Genomic DNA, 17,226 nt, shown 5'->3' on the forward strand with positions numbered 1-17,226 from the left:
TTTTGGTGATTTGAAATGAGTTGTTAATGCCTTTATGGGACAGGGAGGATCTACTGTGGATGAAATGGTTTCATGGTACATGAAATGGTGGTGAGGCACATGGTCTCAAAGGAGGCAATGGCAACCAGTTAAAGAAAACGACGATGTTGTGGTGCAGATAAAAGGAAGAAAAGTAAATGCATTAAGTAATTGTTAGAAATGGAGAAAGAAAGGTGGGGAAAAGTGGCTAGTTATGAGACTAGAGATATGCAAGGAGCATAGGGAGTGAGAGATACAGGTGAAAATGGCACTGTAGCACTTTAGGCGAAATATATGGAAATCTACCATTGTTTCGGAAATAAGTAGTAATTTACCACTTTTTTGATACTTGAGTTCATGAAACTCGAGTTCTCTATGGAACTTGAGTATCATTGAAAATTTTAAATGGTACTCGAGTTTATGAAACTCGAGTTCCATCAAAAAAATTTTAGCAATTTTGAAGGCTATTTTTTCAAATAACTTGAGTTCATGGAACTCGAATACCATTTAGTTCTTGATTTCTCCAAACTCGAGTACTGAAAAAGTGATAGATTTCTACATTTTTTTGGAACAGTGGTATATTCATATATATTTCCATGAACAGTGGTAGAAGGCCATTTTGACTGAGAGATGCATGATTAATAAAGAACTATGCAATTTAAAAATATTACAATTTGTTTAGAAAAATATCAAATGAAATTAATAATGGTTCGTTCAGTATTGGTTGCATTAATATAACAATAAAACAATGATTCCAATTGGTTTTAACTAATACATAGCAAAAATCATATGAAAATATATATTATAACGATGATGCAAAAATGAAGAAGGAGAAATTACATTTTACCATCTTAAACTATACCTCCAATTATACTTTGCACTCTAAATAGTTCAAATGCAAGTTTTGCACTTTAAACTATGATCCTTGTTATACTTTGCACCCCGACATCAAGTTTGTTGTTAATTTGAATAGAAAAATATGGCATCATGTGAAAAGACTTAATTGTCCATCTTCTCAATTCTTTAAAAATAAATATAAATATACTTTACCATCTTAAATTATACTTTTGATTACACTTTACATCCTAAATTTTGAATTTCCATATAAGTTAATAGAAAACCTAACATCGGGATGCAAAGTGTAACAATGGTCATAGTTTAGGATGTAAAACATGCATTCAAAAAGTTTAGAGAGCAAAATATAATCGGGGGTATAGTTTAGAGTAATAAAGTGTAATTTTTCCAAAAAATATGGTTGTTCAAAAGCTTACATAACAACGTACAATTATACATATGGCAGAAATGGCCAAATAGCATGTTTGGGCAAAATATTTAACAATTACCACCGTTTTGTAACTTAAGTTCATGAGACTTGAGTTTTACATATAACTACAGTTCCAAAAAATTGAGTTCCTTAAAAATGTGTCAGGTGGCACTCGATGATCTGGAATTTTTTAATTAAAAATTTATGTAGAACTTGAGCTCTTCAAACCCGAGTTATTATCCAAAAAATAATAATAAACTTGCAAGCATTTTTGATGAGGTAAAGAGTTGGTTAACGTTCCTCCTATTAATTCCTTGATTCTGGTCTGGAATTCCAAAGAAGACAAAATCCTGAGAAAATTGATCTTTAACACGATAATAACCTAGTAAGAGTGTAAGACTATAACAACAAAATCTATGGGGACTGAGGAGATTGTTTGCCATCTTAAAATGAAGTACATGCCTTGTTGAGCCAGTCCAGTAAATGGAAAAGTGAGAGAGAACTTAAAATGATTTGTTACATTTATTATTGGTGGTGGAATATTTGAAGGATATCAACTTTTCTTTTTCTCTCCTCTGTTTTTCCTAGCTTATATTTCTTCAAAAAAAAAAACTCGTAGCTTATACTTCGAAATATAAGAATAATTAGTAATACTTTTTTAATTAAAAAAAACCATATGTAAATTAAAGAAGATATTTCAGTAATTTGATTTAAAATGAATAAAAAAAAGGATAGCACAATAAAAAAACACAATTTTTACTTCAACCATATGTAAGACTAGTTTTTTTTTTTAATAATTTAGAAATCAAATATTATAATATATTATAAAATATTTTAAAATCAATATTAAACTCCTTTTAAATTTTTTGAAAATTTTGATAGTTGAGTTGTAATTGGAATATTATTGTTATTATTTAAATATTTGGTGATAAAGCTTCACATAAATGTGAGATTATGTCAATTTGTAATAGTTACATTGAACCTAGAAATTGACTGTCAAATTCTCCTCAATTGGCTAACAACATATGGTGTTCTAGCACCGGAACTTTCTGTTTTGATTTTGGATTGCAGGATGCCGCTCGGCCAAGAATGGATCATCATTCCACGTCATGTCTTTCGTGAAGCAAATGGTGTGGCAAATGAACTAGCAAAGAGGGAACGGGAGCACTAGTGCAATGTCAGAGAATATAAATGAATGTCCAAATTTTGTTTTTGTAAGATATGTGTGTGATATTTTGCAACTAGGCACTTGTCGCAAGTGTCCAATGGACAAACTTGTAACACTGCTCCTTAGATAATAAATAAATCCTCTATTTTATCAACCAAAAAAGATAGTTACATTGAACTGCATAGCGCAATTGTGATGTATAAAATCCAACTTTTATTATTAAACAAAATTGCATAGTATATTTATAAAATTACATAAAATAAGCCATGAAAAATCTCTTAGAGCATTAGCATTAGGGGTTGTAAAACCTTTAAATTGCTTTTTTTTTTTTTACCATAAAACCAACAAATACAAGCATTACCCTATTTGCTAATTCTAAAGTTTTTTTGCAACTTAGTTATAATAAGATTGTACATTTAGAAGCTACTGTAGCAAGTTGTAAAATTATTTATATTATATTTTATTACTCTCCTCTCTCTCCTTGACTCACTTCTCTCTCTCTCTCTCTCTTGGCCTCTCTCTTTCTCTCCTTCCTCTCTCTTAGATTTGCATGGAGCCTGCATCTGTGGTGGAGGCGTGGAGATCGGCATCTGTGATGGAGGCGTGGAGATCGTGGTGGAGCCGTGGTTGTGACTAGGTCACAATGATTTTGTTCTTGGGTCATGATGGTTGCTATGATGGTGGGTTTGCTGGACTTTGTTCTTGGTTGGGTTGGTGGTGGTTGTAGTAGTCCTCTCTCTCTCTCTCTCTCTCTCTCTCTCTCTCTCTCTCTCTCTATATATATATATATATATATATTTCGTTGTGGTTGTTTTCGCTGTGGTTGTGGTGTTTGGTCCATCTGGGTATAGGGAAGTGGGTTGTGGTGTTTCATTCAGGTTTTGGTCTCATGGTTATGTTTGATTCAGGTTTTGGCCCCGTGTGGTGGTGTGTTTTGGTCCTGGTGTGGTGGTGGGTTTTATGGGTTTTGTTCACGGTGGTAGGGGTGGGTTTTTTTTTTTTTTTTTTTTTTTTTTTTTTTTTTTTTTTTTTTTTTTGTGCGGTGGTGGTGGGTTTTGTGGGTTCTTTTTTGTTGTGGTGTGGTGGGTTATGTTTGGATTGGTGGCAGTGGCAATGGGTTATTTTTGGGTGATTTGGTGGTTTGGCTTGGTGTCAGTGGGTTTTGTTTGGATTGGTGGTGGTAGCAGTGGGTTATGTGGATAATTTGGTGGGTTGTGGGTTTTATGTGTGGTGGTGATGGGTGGTTGAAAGAAAGAGATATTGAGGAAAAGATAAACACACAAAGAGAGAGAGAGAGAGAGGGAGAGAGAGAGATAGAAAGAGAGAGAGAGAGAGAGAGAGAGAGGATTATATTATTTTATTGGGTAGTATATATTATTTTAATGAGTTATATGGTAAAATATAAACTGGGATAATGGGTGTATTGTAAATTTGGTGGGTTGTGGGTTTTATGTGTGGTGGTGATGGGTGGTTGAAAAGAGAGAGATACTGAGGAAAAGATAAACAGAGAGAGAGAGAGAGAGAGAGAGAGATATTAAATTATATTATTTTATTGGGTAGTATGTCTTATTTTAATGAGTTGTATGGTAAAATAGAAAATGGGTATATTATAAATATGGATGATATTATATATAAAATAGTTTTTTAGATGGTAAAATAAGATATTATTTGTAAGTCTGAATGCAAATGGTCTTAATTTTCTAGAAACTCGTGGCATTTTGACTAAATAAAAAGTACATAATCCTCTTTTTTTTTTGGTTGGAGTTGGTAGGGCTATTAGCAATTTCAAAATTTTAATTCAAAAAAGAAACCATGCAATTTTTTTAAAAAGAAATTGGCAATAGCATTGAAAAAAAAAAAAAAAAAAAAACCCCCGAAATTTGGTAATTACATTGTCGATTTCATTTTTTTTTTTTTTTTTAACGAAAATGACAAAACTAAATTCCTAATGTCTAAAAACTATGTTCACTATTATATATTTCTTTCATATTATTTGAAAAGAGGTAAAAAGTCAAAAAGTTCGTTAAATTGTACTAATATTTTACCAAAAATCCCATAGTATTTGATAATGTAAAAATGATTAAATTAATTTTGAAATGCATCCATCTATCACTAACATAATTTTTAGGATAAATTACAAAATATACCCCTGAAGTTTAAGGTTGCTTGGATTTTACACCTTAAAGTTTGAGAAATTTGATTTTACATACTAAAGTTTGGTTCTGTTAGCAAAACCCCACCCTCTGTTAGTTTAGACTGTTAAGTGACATGTTAGTGTGCTGATGCGTTTATTTTTTGCCAAATGAGCCCTAAAAAGACATTGTTTCACTTAAAACAAAAAGAAGAGTTGGCAGAGTTATTTCACCTAAACTGGAACATAAAACACTAGTGCCAGTACGACACCATGGCTCTGATCTCTCTTTCTCTCTCAATTTATCTATACTATAAGTTGATGATGATGAACATTCATTAATCTTTCTTTCTCTAAAAGAATTGGAATTTGATGGGGTTTTGTATGTGTGTGTTTTGCTAGCCAAAGCTTTGGTGATCGGATTGGAAGAGAAAAGACGGTGTCGTGTGAATAGAGATTGATCAGAGGGGCACACATTACCTTGGGAATGATTGAATTAGGTGTAACATCAACGTGGCGTGGCTATGCTTATGCTTATGATAAACAAAGCGGAGCTTTGTCAATTGCAATTTGTTTTAATTCTCTTTTCTATCTCTTTTCTTTCTTTTGGTTTGGGTCTTCGGGTTAAAAGGAAAATAAAAATAGAGGAAAAATCTCACTGTCTTCTTTTGCAAATTTCTTTGAACTTTACGACAACACTAGATGGATTTTGATCTAGGTTCATGGCTCTGCATTGCTATCAAGTTCATAAGGTACATGGGATTTTGATTTGGGAATAGGTTGAGTTGATGAAATAGTGTCATATTGGCACCAATGTTTTGTTTTTTCAATTTGGGTGAAATGACTCTGTGCTAGCTATTCTTTTTGTTTTAAGTGAAACTATGTCGTTTTAATTTTGATTTTGGCAAAAAATAAACACTTCAACACACTAATGTGTCACCTAACGGCTTAAATTAACAGGGGGTGGAGTTTTGCTAATGGAACCAAACTTTAGGGTGTAAAATTCAATTTCTCAAATTTCAGGGTGTATAATCAAAGCAACCTCAAACTTTAGGAGAGTACTTTGTAATTTACTCTAATTTTTATTAACCATACTTTTTAAATTTGTTTCTATATATATATATATATATTTTTTTTTTTTGAGAAAACAACTCAGCATGTATAGAATTAAAGAACTGATAAATCAGCAAAAACAACAGGTTCTAAGTTTGGTGAAACATACTCTATCTAGACTCGCAACAGAAAAGAAAGTCTCATTTTCTAGGCTAAGGAATGTGCAACAACATTATCTTGTCTTGCAATATGAGAGAGAGAAACTCCGAAAGGAGCTAACAAAAAATAATGTGTTCTTAACAAGATGACCAAAAGAAGAGAAAGAAAAATATCTTATTTGGAGGGCTTTAACACCTAACTTCGAATCATCTTTGAAATGAGATTGATGGAGACCAATCTCTTGAATGAATCTGACCGCTCTTCTTGCTACTAGCATCTCTAGAATTGCCATTGAAGAAGGTTTGTGAATTTGTTTCTATATTATTATCTTTTAAAACAAAAAATGATTAAATCTTAGTTAAGATCAATTTATGTTGTTTCTTGAAAAGAGAATTGATTATGGATCCGTTTGGATTGAACTTATTGTTGCTGAAACTGAAAATTGAAAACTGAAAACACTGTAGTAAAATAATTTTTAAATGTGTGAATAGTGCTGTGGGACCCATTTTTAATATTTTTTAATGTATGAACAGTGCTGCTACAGTGATGAATAGTGCATAAACAGTGACAGAACAGTACGTGAACAGTAACATTTCTCTCCCTTAAACGCGTGAAAGCAAAAAAAAAAAAGAAAAAAAGAAGGAAAACGTGACGCGGGATTCAGCGGAAACGCTGAATCTAAACCCACACTATGTTACATAAAATATAAGTGCTACATCATCCATAAAAAGAGACTTTAACAAAATTTAAATATAAAAGAATAATAGTAAATTTGCACATATAAAATATTGATTAGAAAACTTTAAAATTTTTTTTTTCTTAGACAACTAATTGTAATTCTCTTTTATTTCAGGTTTATTAAAGAAAAAAAATCATAGGTATTTTTTTTTAGGCTTTTGAACATTTGTGAATTTTTGGTGTGTAGAACAGTAGAAGACGGCTGGCAAAAAGAAAGAGCGAGTCTTATTCCCTAATCACAACGGCAATTACGGGCCTCTCTCTCTCTCTCCTCTCCATGTATAAAAAATCCAATATGTCCGATAAAAAAAAAAAATCCAATATGTTATTTGTTTTTTTTTCAAAAGATAAAACTTTTGGTCTAGTTTAAATCATCATGTGAATGTGTCGGACAATTCTAACTTGAAAGAAAGAAAATAGTAAATAACAAACTCATTGAGGACATTTTCGTAAACTAGTACAGAACTCCACACGGAATAATTATCTCCCGCAATTTCCTACGTCTTTCTTCCATGGACCCAATCGTAGCCGTCCATCTCTAATCTCGAAACCCTAGTAATAAGTTCCTTCTCTCTCCACAAATTTCCATTCAAACAGACCTCTCCACCACTATAATAAGAGAGAGAAGAGGGTGCAAAGTCTTTTGATTTGTGTTTTTGGCCATGGAGAGGATGGTGGTGGTGGGAGAAACGACGTCGTCGTCGTCATCATCGTCTTATGTGAGCTGGGAGGAGGTGTACGTGTCGAGCGATAAAGGGAGGAGAGAGGTGCACTATTATCTTAAGAGAAGAGATGAGGAGTCTGATCTGGCGGTGATTGGAAAAGAGAAGAGTTTGAGGCATATGTCTTATCACTACGCTTTCAGTTTTGCAAATGGGCTTATTAACACTAACAACAGGCTCAAGTCCCGCAGAGAAGTTATTGATTGGCTCAACTCTGTCGTTTCAGGTACATATTTATTTATATATTTATATTTAATTTATCTCTGTTCTGTTCAATTTGTTTTGTGTTGCGAAGGGTTTTTGGATTTGATAGATCTGAAGGTTTTTCTGATTTGTTAAGCTTTTTTATTTTTTGGCTTGCAAAGATCCAGTTAGTAGTCACGGCCTTTTCATCCGTAGCAATTTCTTTCTCTCTCTTTTTTTTTTTTTTTTTTTTAAATTTTATTTTTGGGGAGGGCTGAAGGTTCTGTTTTGGCTTCTGTTCTCTTTGTTCTATACAAAAACACACCTGAAATTTCATGTGAGGTGTGGAAATTTTATTGAGCAGAAAAATGACAAACTTTTGCGGTTTTTGCTTCTGTTCTCTTTTTTTTTTGGTGTTGATTTTTCAATTCGGAGGCTCTCATGGGGAAAAAACGCAGGAGATAATATCAACTTTTTACGGTTTTTCTTGGTCCTTTTTCTCTTGCTCTTTTCTTGTTGATTTCTTTTATCGGTTCAGAGGCTTTTCCCTAATCTAGGGGGGGGGGGAATTAAGATCTGTAAAGGTGTGGAAATTCCTTGGGTTTTGCGTGTTTGAACGGAGACTATCAAATTTATTCGGTTCTCTTCTATGCCTCCCTGTTCTCTTGCCCTATTTTCATTGGTTTTTTTTGAATAATATGGTAAAAAAAAGCCCATTTCAAATTTCAAAAAGATCGGTGAGATGTGGAAAATTTCCTGGGTTCTGCCTGTTTAAACGGAAAAAAAAATTGCGCTCCCATATTCTGTTGCCCTTATTGATATATCGATTCAGAGTCTCAGGTGAAATTTCACGAGCTGTGAGAGAGGAGAAATTTCTTGCGTTTTGTTCCCCTTGTTGACATGCCGTTTTCTCTTTGATTTTTCAAATAAAAACTCTTCACTGATACAGGAAAAGAAAACATGTGAAATTTCAAAAAGAGCTGTGAGATGTGGACCTTTTTCCTGGGTTCTGTTTGAGTGGAAAATATCCTAATTTGTACAGTTTGTGCTTTTGTTCTCCCTGTTGACATGCCCTTTTCTCTTTAATTTTTCTAAATAAAAAATCTTCACTAATACAGGAAGAAAAAAGACCTATGAGATATGGAAATTTTTTTGGGTTGTGTTTGTTTAGATGGAAGATACCAAACTTGTAGGGTTTTTGCTTCTGTTGCAACCTTACCCTTTTCTCCTTCAAAAAAAAAAAAAGCCCAGGCGAATTTTCCTGGATATATGTATGTATGTATGTATGTATGTATGTATTCCCATTTTGGTTGGTGGCAAAGCCTGTTGTATGCAGTTGATTCCTATTCGACCTCTGCCTGTGTTCATGTTATTACGAGCTAATCCTCTGGTGTTCATGTTATTAAGAACTTGACTATGATCAGGGCTGCAGGAAATCTAAGTCAATTTTTAAAGAGATGGTTGAGAGACCCGGAATCCTAAAGCCCTGGAAATTTCTAGGTCAAGATCCTTCATCGTCAATGATTTCTTCACTTTCCTATGTGCGTCAGTTTCCTCAGATTTTCTGGTCTTACTAGAACTAAAGCCCTCCTCCCCCCTTGCTCTTTACGGTTTTTGTTTGCCCTCTTGTTGCATATGTTCTTATTTTTTCCTTGATTGACATTGAAGTTGTTATATTGGTGAATCTATAGTTGTTATCTTCCCGCAGGCTACTTTACATGTTTAGTTTTAACTGTAATTACTCTTATATAAATTTGTCAGATTCACCGCCTCAATATCGAGAATTGTCCCATCCGTCCAGTGCCTTTTTGGATGGTAAAGATGTTTGCGAGATGGATATTGAAACCTTGAAGGTTTGTGACATTTTTCCAGTCTATTTGAGATTTGATTTGATTTATAAATATTATTGTCATTCACAATTTCCCTTTTGTCTTGTATTTTTTAAATTCCAGGATACTCAGTTAAAGAAGCTTGGCCACTATACAAGAGAATTTTTATGGCTTGGTTCTCCTTGGACTTGCAGGAAAAAACGAAGGCATTATCAGTCTTTTCGCAGGAATGGTGTTAAAATCTCTGTGAGTGTTCTTTTTCCCCTCTTTTGTTTTGTTTTGTGTATTCTTTTTTCTAAATCTTTATTTTATCTGTTTGCTACAGCTTAAAATTTTGTAACTTATTTGGAAGTGGCGCTTTAAATGTTGTACTTAATAAGCAAATAAGCCACATATGAAGTTCGGCCAAACACACATGTAGGCCTTTTTTAGGATGTTTTCTTCTGTTGTAACTTCTCTGTCATTTTACTCATCCCTTGCTCTCCTCTTTTCTGTCAAAATTTTAGGTTCATGACTTTGTATTTGTTTTAGCGGAGGAGGATAAACGTCTTGTAGCTTACTTAGAAGACATGTATGAGGACTCTAGAGGCAACAAGATGGTTGTGGTGCGATGGTATCATAAAATTGATGAGGTTGGTATTGTTTTGCCTCACAATTTTAATGACAGAGAGATTTTCTTTTCTCTTTGTCTTCAAGATCTCAGTATTGAATGTATAGATGGATTGGCTGCCGTCCTCAGTCCCCAGCATTTTGAGAAATTTCTTAAGGAGGCAATGCATACTCAGCTGGAGCCATTTATCTGCTACCAGCAGTTTGATAACGATGATGTCAAGCCCTTTGACATAACACAAGTTGAAGGTTATTGGAAACAGGAAATACTCCGATATATGTACGCCCACTCTTTGTCGAAGGGTCATGGGAACTCTCAGCATTTTGATGGCCTCAAAGTGGAAGAAAATATTAATGATGCTGTTTGCGTCAGACCTAAAAAGAGGCTTCACTGGTCAAAAGATGATGATATGCACTTGCAATGGACTAACAGAGTAGAGCCAGCAGGTGCAACATCTTTGGATGTGCAAAATATTTGCAATAGTGGTATTGATAAAAAGTTTGGAGTTGAAATCTGCAGTGTAAAAGGAGGAAGTTCTTCTGCCTTGTTATCCACAAAAGAAGCAAAGCAAAATCCTCTGCAGCATTTGACTGTAGGTTCTCAGGTTGAAGTCCTCTCTCAAGACAGTGGCATTAGGGGGTGTTGGTTTAGAGCTTTGATCATCAAGAAATATAAAGATAAGGTGAAGGTGCAGTATCAAGATATTCAAGATGCTGCTGATGAATCCAATAAACTTGAGGTATACCATGGTTATCACCGTTATGTAATTTCCTATTCTTTTACTTTCCTATAAATTAAAATTTGTGGCAGTGTTCTCTCATATTCCTCAATCTTTCTGAGTAATTTTTATTTGATGTTGTAGGAATGGATTTTAGCATCCAAGGTTGCAGCTCCCGACCATTCAGGCCTCCGAATTTCTGGGAGGACAACTGTTCGACCATCCCATCAGTCTAATAAGTGCAAAGTTTCACGGGTTGTTGAGCTTGGTGCTGTTGTAGATGTGTGGTGGCATGATGGGTGGTGGGAAGGCATTGTGGTTCGGAAGGAATCTGAAGATAAGTTTCATATTTATTTTCCAGGTATGAACATAGTTTCCTTCATTGCAGGGCATTGTAGTTCTTAGGTTGTGTGGTCAATTTTCTCATGTTTTTCCCTTCTCTGTCTGTGCAGGAGAAAAGCATGAATCAATATTCTGCTGTGGTGACTTAAGACATTCTCAAGAGTGGTTGGGAGGCGTGTGGACACATTTAAAGGACAGGCCAGACCTTGTTAGCTCCATATTATCTTGCTCAGAAAGAAAGCCAGTTGCAGAGAAATCTTCTGAAGGCAAATCAGCCCAAGCAACCATTTGTGGTAGTAGACTGTCCAGGCAAGATGAAACTGAGTCTAATGATTCTCGCTTGGACTCTGAATATGATAAGGTAAAATCGGTGGGGGTAGTTCCAGATCTTTCGAAGGATTTATGTGCTCAGTTAAGGTGGAAGTCATCACGGAAGAGAAGACGGGGTGGTGGATTCTCTGGCCAGAAGCTGCGCAGCAGTGATAATGATAGTAAAAGTACCTCTGATGAGAGATTTTTGATTCCTTTGTCGATGAAGGTGGTTGATCACGAGAACTGCAAGTACATTGGGGATTCTCTTTTCAGTACTTCTGTTGTATCCCCTCTAACAAGCTTGGTTATGTCTAGGTGACTTCTCTTTTATTGGAATAGGTCGAGCTTTCCCACTATTTTTTAATTTCCTCCTTCACAAAGTATATATATATATGCCCTGTTGTGCAGCATCTATTCGATGCTTAATCCTTCGTTGTTCACTTGGCAATGTTGTCTTGGGAAGTTTTATTTAAGTCATGGGGTCCAAGTCGTCCCCTCTTAGGTTTCTGTATTTATATGTAACAGTAGCCTGAAGCCCTGCAAATTTCAGGCAGAAATTTTGGGTGCAGTAGAATAACCCGGTAGAGCTCTAACTTCTTTGGGCCATATTTTGTTTCCTTTCTTGGTGGGTAGGTCGGTGTAGGGAGGGCTTCTACTCCATGTAATTTGTATAAAATTTCTAATAAATTTTTACTCTTCTTTTTGAATCGTGTTGAAATTGTCAGTTCTGTAAATTGTATTGAAGTTTCATTTCTATTCTAATGTGTTGCATGTGATTTGTGTTTAGAAATCTTTCATTTTTCGTTTACTCTTTAGAGTGACTTTTTTTTTGGGTGGGGAGGAGTTGTTGCTTTTAGGTTCTAGAAGCAAATGCCAACTAATGTTTCTGTGATCTTATCGTACAATCCATAGTCTGATTCTGTCTTGATGTGCTTGTATTAATAAAATAAAATGAGTGGAATGCCTAGCCTAATCATAATAAATCTCTTGAAAGTCAACAAAGAAGAAACTTTTCTTTTTTTAGAATTCAACAAAGAAGAAACTTCGTTGCACTTGGTAAATAAAAATTCTTTGCCGCGGGACCGTTATTATTAAATATGATGAGTGGGATAACATATCTATAAATTCTAAATTAGAATCTTTACCGTCTTCAAATTTGAAACTTGTTTAGAAATTTTAAGATAGATGCGACACGTTTCTGTCCAAGTCCAACGTCATGGAATGATATTTCTGCCCGCCTCCTTTGTTGAACTAGATCGATCATTTTGACTGCGAATTCTCTAGATGGGCCAAACTTCTCCAGCTTCAGCATTAAAGTTTCTGTTCGGGGCTGGTGATGTATGCAGCAACGGCTAGCTGCTTAGTAATTGAATACTATTTTTACCAAATTTTCCGGAACTTGCTAAGATGACGACAAACATTGATAAAAGAGGGAGACAGAGAGAGAGATTCTTCATGTGTGTATATATATGTACATATTTTTTCTTAATGTAAATTTTGACAAATCTATTGTTATATTACATTTTCTATACTCTTCATATTTGGAAAATTTCAAGACATTTCAAGATCAACAACTATAATGTAAAATGTACAAATTTCTAATTTTTTTTTTAAAATTATACATAAAAAATAGGTTTATGATTCGAATTATAAATATATGATTTTTAAAAAACATAAAAAATATGTAGTCCGACAATAAGATTTTTAAAATATTAGTTTAATAAAAAATTATGTATGAGTGTATAAATTTTTTTTTTTGAGAATCTATTAGTGCATACTTTTTTTTTTTTTTTTTGGGTTAAAGTGCATAATTTACTTACGTGTAATATGATTGCAACCATATATATAAAAATTATATATTAAGTTCTGAAAAGGTGATAAAAAATTGTGCGCTCACACCTAAAGCTACTGGGGTTGAAGCTGGACCAAAGCGCAGTTGGGCCGTATGCTTGACTTTGATTACAGTAGAGTCTAAATGCAAGCAAGGATCCAATGGGTATCTTGAAATTCTCGAGACAATTAACTATTAAAGTAGCTCAATATTTTCATTTGTTTACGGTCTGAGGTTTGATGATTCTTACTAAACCTGGAGAAAGAAGGTTTGAGCTGCAAATCTTCTGAAAGTTCAGCTCCAGCCCACCAAAATAGTTGAAAATTCCAAATTTTTGGCTTTGTACAACTTGCTATCTCGTTCTCTTAAATGATTTGATTAATTGAAATAAAAAGTTGGCTAAGAAAGATTTTGGTGTAATAAGCAACATCCTTAAGGTCCTCAACGGAATAATTCTAGAGGAGAAAATTACGTTACACTAGTGGGGCCCGATGAAGTGAATGAAGCATCTTTGTCAACTAGGCATAAACACCTTTTTCACTTTACCATGCTGTTTTGTCAAGTTCCTATCTCCATCTCCTCGTTTCTCAACAACAGCTGATGGCTTAAGCATCTCTACCAGATGGGATTGCTCTATCAGTACAGCGAGAGTTGTTCCTAGATCTTTTTCATCCTTCCAGTTCCTCTTCAGTTAGGATTGAACCTGTTACCTTATTATTTTTTATGAATCCCCAGCTTTCTTTAAATGGTTACAAAACAAAGGTATGGCTCTTGTTAATAATCAGCCTAAGAAGGAGTCTCCAGGAATTGGAATAAGAAAGTCAAAGAGCTTATTACTTTCTGGAACCAGCCTCGCCTCTGTTGAGTCTTTATCCATGCCTCTGGTTTGTTTGTACTTGCACTTTTTATTTCATTTGTTAATACAAAATTTTACTAGTTAGTCATCTTATGCTTGGTATTTGTTCAGAGCAGGTCCAGGAAGTTGTTATTTCAGCAGATATTCGATGTTCCGAATGCCAAAAGAGAGTAGCTGACATGATGTCAAGAATGAATGGTAAGATTTTAATAAACTCTAGCTTTAATGGCACCTCCTCCCATTGCAAATTAGGTGGTGACTGGTGAGTAAGTTCTTGTTGTTTAAGACCCACTTAGTGCGTGTGTAATTTACCAATATAAAAAAAAATTCAATAAGGTCTTGGATTGAGATATTTTGGTTCGTCGTGATTCTTTGAAGTGTCCTTGCTTGGATTCAACTATTGAAGGTTGGTTGTGTAGTAAAAAAGCTGAGGTAAAAGTTCATGATTAGACATGTTATTTTTAAGGAATAGTTTCTTTGGACTGGAAAGTAGCCCTGTACTTTTTTCTCCTAAATAGTTGGTGGTCCTAATTGGCTGTTTAATTGTCTCAAAAACTTTACTGGTGATTTCGCTTGAAGTAGAGGAGGAAACAAGAACTGTTCTACAAAAAAGTAAAAAATATCTATTACAGTTTAGTCATTTGTCATTCTTGGAAGTGTGCTTCCAGGGTCCAGGCACACCCTCACAGGTATCATGCTTGCTGTTCTCAAACTGCTAAAGCAGATATTTGCCAAAATATAAAAAATGAACTGGAAATAATTTTATATGATTTGAATTCCTGGTTGATGCATGGTTTAGACTCTTTTTCTTTCTTACATTTATGGCCAAGATATGCTGATGCAATGATTATGTGTTGTGACTGATTGGAAGTTCTGAATGCAGTAATGTGATAGTTACTCCATATTTTTCTCTTAGATACTTTGTTACTTGTAACCTTTGATCAATTTCCCTTAGATGCATGATATTTCTAATGAAATCTGGAAAGGTACTACCCTGTTTATTGCAGCTAGTTACTGAGTCATGTACTCGTGCAAGTTAAAGTTGGATGAACTAAATGAAGTTTGATTTATGGCACCGAAGATGGAATTTTGATAATGATATCGTCTTAAAAGCAGTATAGCAATCTTCTTTAATGTGCTTATTCTTTGGCAGAGACAGAGTCAGTGGTGGTGAATTTATTGGAGAAGAAGGTGACACTAACATGTAGATATGCAAATGTTGGTAAAGCATCTTCACAGCAAGTTGCTGCTATATACAGGAATCCGTTTGGAAAAGTTGCCATGATCAAACGGATTTTCCGCTCTTCTCGACGTTGATTACATGACAGAATGGATCCAGCACGCCAAGAAAAATTTATGTTTCATATTAGTAATACTTGAGACTAGAAGGGTCATGTATATAAGTTCAATTTACATTGGTGATGAATAAATCAATTATGTGGCTTTTCTTATGGGGAATGTGTAAATGTATTGCTGAGTTTGCTTGCGTTTAGTGAGAGAGAGAGAGATGACTTAAATTTCGTGCAACATAAAACCTTCAGGAACAAGAAAGAGATGCTTCATTGTGTTGCATGAGGTAAACCATGACATAAAGAGTAAGTAATGCTTGGCCTTGTCATTGTTATACGAAGTAAACAAGGCTTTAACAAGAAGTTAGGGATAATAAGCTAATACTTCAATAGACAAAATCCTCTTTCAACAACTACCCAGAATCAGATTCCAAAATGAAGTAGAAAATTTTCCAAAAGACAATCCAAAAGTAGAAATATCAGTTAGTCCACGGTCTTCCATATTCTCAACTTCCATTGATTCCTCTCTCATATACTTTTCAAGTCATAAAATGAACCAAGCAGGGGTATCAAATCCTGCCAATTCCATCTTCATGTCAGGAAAGGCAAGTTCTTGAGCATCTTCATAAAGACATAACCTCCTTTTCTTTTTCTCTTCATTCTTATTCAATGCTAAGTCCTTGGATGCTTTCTAATTATTTTTCACTAATTGCAGTATTGTTGCATGGTAATGAGGATCAACGTTGACTGCAATTCTTGTTGCCGGAAATTAAGGAAAATCATTCTAAATTTGAGAGGTGAGTTTTTATTTAATGAAATGCAAGTCCTATATGTATACCACAGGTTCTAATGACCTCTCTTTCATTTCATATTGAAGCAATAGAGTCACATTTGATTGAGAAGCAGGAGTGCAGGGTAAGTGTGTGTGGGACATTTAGGCCATCGGACGTAGCAATAAAAATAAGAAAGAAGATGAACCGTAGAGTCCAAATTCTGGAAATTCAAGAGTTTGATGCCACCACCACCGAACAAATAGACCCCAATCCCACGGTTCAAGGCTAATTATCATGATGATGGGTGTTCGAAAAGTTTGTACTATGTTACCAATTCTCTTACCATGCCATTAACGTTGTAAGAAGTTTGGCAAGAAGGGCTTCATAGAACCAATTCCCTGTGCGTATGAATGTAGAAAGTTCCAACTTCCTTGGGTAAGAATAGGGGGATGACTCTAGTCTTTAGATAATAAATTTATAATGTTAGATGTTAAATAGAGATATTCTAGCTGTACTCTGTAACACCACATTTAGAAATGTAACGCGAACACATTGCACAGTAGCTACCAACTATGTCTGTTCTGCTGTTCTGTACGTGGTCACATATGTGATGCCTTTCGCCTTTGTGTCCATCCCTTCGGGCACTAAATCTTTCTCACCTACCCCAATAAAAAATTCCAATTACAAACCAAAATATGGGAGAAAATGGCCCACTACCACTATTTAGCAAAAAGATTAGCAATCTACCATTGTTTTAGAAATATGTAAGGATTTACCACCTTTTTGAAACTCGAGTTTACCGTGAAACTCGAGTTCTTTGAAAAAATATACTCTAAAAAATTTGGAAAATTTTCCATGGTACTCGAAGAGTTCATTTTTCCATGGTACTCGAGTTCTATGAACTTAAATACCATGGAAAACTTGAATTCGCTAAACTTGAGTACCCAAAAAGTGGCAGTTCCCTACATATTTCCGAAATAGTGGTAGATTGTAACATAGTTTGCAAAAAAGTGCTATTTGGCTAATTTTACCCCAAAATTTGTCCTATTTATTGATTTGATCCAGGACACAACTCCCTACCCCGGGGCGAAAACAAATATTCTCACGTGACTATAATAGTGTACAAGTTCGGAAATATCCACATTAACCACAAAATAATTCCAATTCCTAATCAATCAAAATCCTCCCACCCTTAATTATTGAATTATTAAAAAAAATTATCATAGTGTA

The 17,226-nt window shown here is 34.6% G+C and overlaps 2 protein-coding genes across 9 annotated transcripts; both read left to right on the plus strand.

The window, feature by feature from the left end:
- Window positions 1–7,103: 7,103 nt before the first annotated feature.
- On the plus strand, window positions 7,104–11,954 carry LOC115990615. 3 transcript variants are annotated; one of them, XM_031114439.1, is made up of 7 exons: window positions 7,109–7,479; window positions 8,861–8,977; window positions 9,198–9,289; window positions 9,389–9,511; window positions 9,772–10,614; window positions 10,738–10,954; window positions 11,046–11,954. In XM_031114439.1, the coding sequence occupies exons 3-7, from the start codon at window positions 9,269–9,271 to the stop codon at window positions 11,564–11,566; spliced, it is 1,725 nt and encodes a 574-aa protein (XP_030970299.1). In that variant the 5' UTR covers window positions 7,109–7,479; window positions 8,861–8,977; window positions 9,198–9,268; the 3' UTR covers window positions 11,567–11,954. The 3 variants fall into 3 exon arrangements, with proteins under 3 accessions (XP_030970289.1, XP_030970299.1, XP_030970293.1); XM_031114433.1 differs by having other exon boundaries at window positions 7,306–7,479; window positions 8,861–8,936; XM_031114429.1 differs by lacking the exon at window positions 8,861–8,977 and having other exon boundaries at window positions 7,104–7,479.
- Window positions 11,955–13,438: 1,484 nt separating this feature from the next.
- Window positions 13,439–16,553, plus strand: LOC115990632. 6 transcript variants are annotated; one of them, XM_031114470.1, is made up of 5 exons: window positions 13,439–13,962; window positions 14,046–14,132; window positions 15,088–15,828; window positions 15,939–16,020; window positions 16,101–16,553. In XM_031114470.1, exons 3-5 carry the CDS (start codon window positions 15,775–15,777, stop codon window positions 16,283–16,285), a joined length of 321 nt encoding a protein of 106 aa, XP_030970330.1. In that variant the 5' UTR covers window positions 13,439–13,962; window positions 14,046–14,132; window positions 15,088–15,774; the 3' UTR covers window positions 16,286–16,553. The 6 variants fall into 6 exon arrangements, with proteins under 6 accessions (XP_030970330.1, XP_030970325.1, XP_030970316.1 ...); XM_031114465.1 differs by having other exon boundaries at window positions 13,449–13,962; window positions 14,051–14,132; XM_031114456.1 differs by lacking the exons at window positions 15,939–16,020; window positions 16,101–16,553 and having other exon boundaries at window positions 13,527–13,939; window positions 15,088–15,385.
- Window positions 16,554–17,226: the final 673 nt, after the last annotated feature.

Source organism: Quercus lobata, chromosome 1 (genome assembly GCF_001633185.2).
Source record: "Quercus lobata isolate SW786 chromosome 1, ValleyOak3.0 Primary Assembly, whole genome shotgun sequence".
Lineage (NCBI taxonomy): Eukaryota > Viridiplantae > Streptophyta > Magnoliopsida > Fagales > Fagaceae > Quercus > Quercus lobata.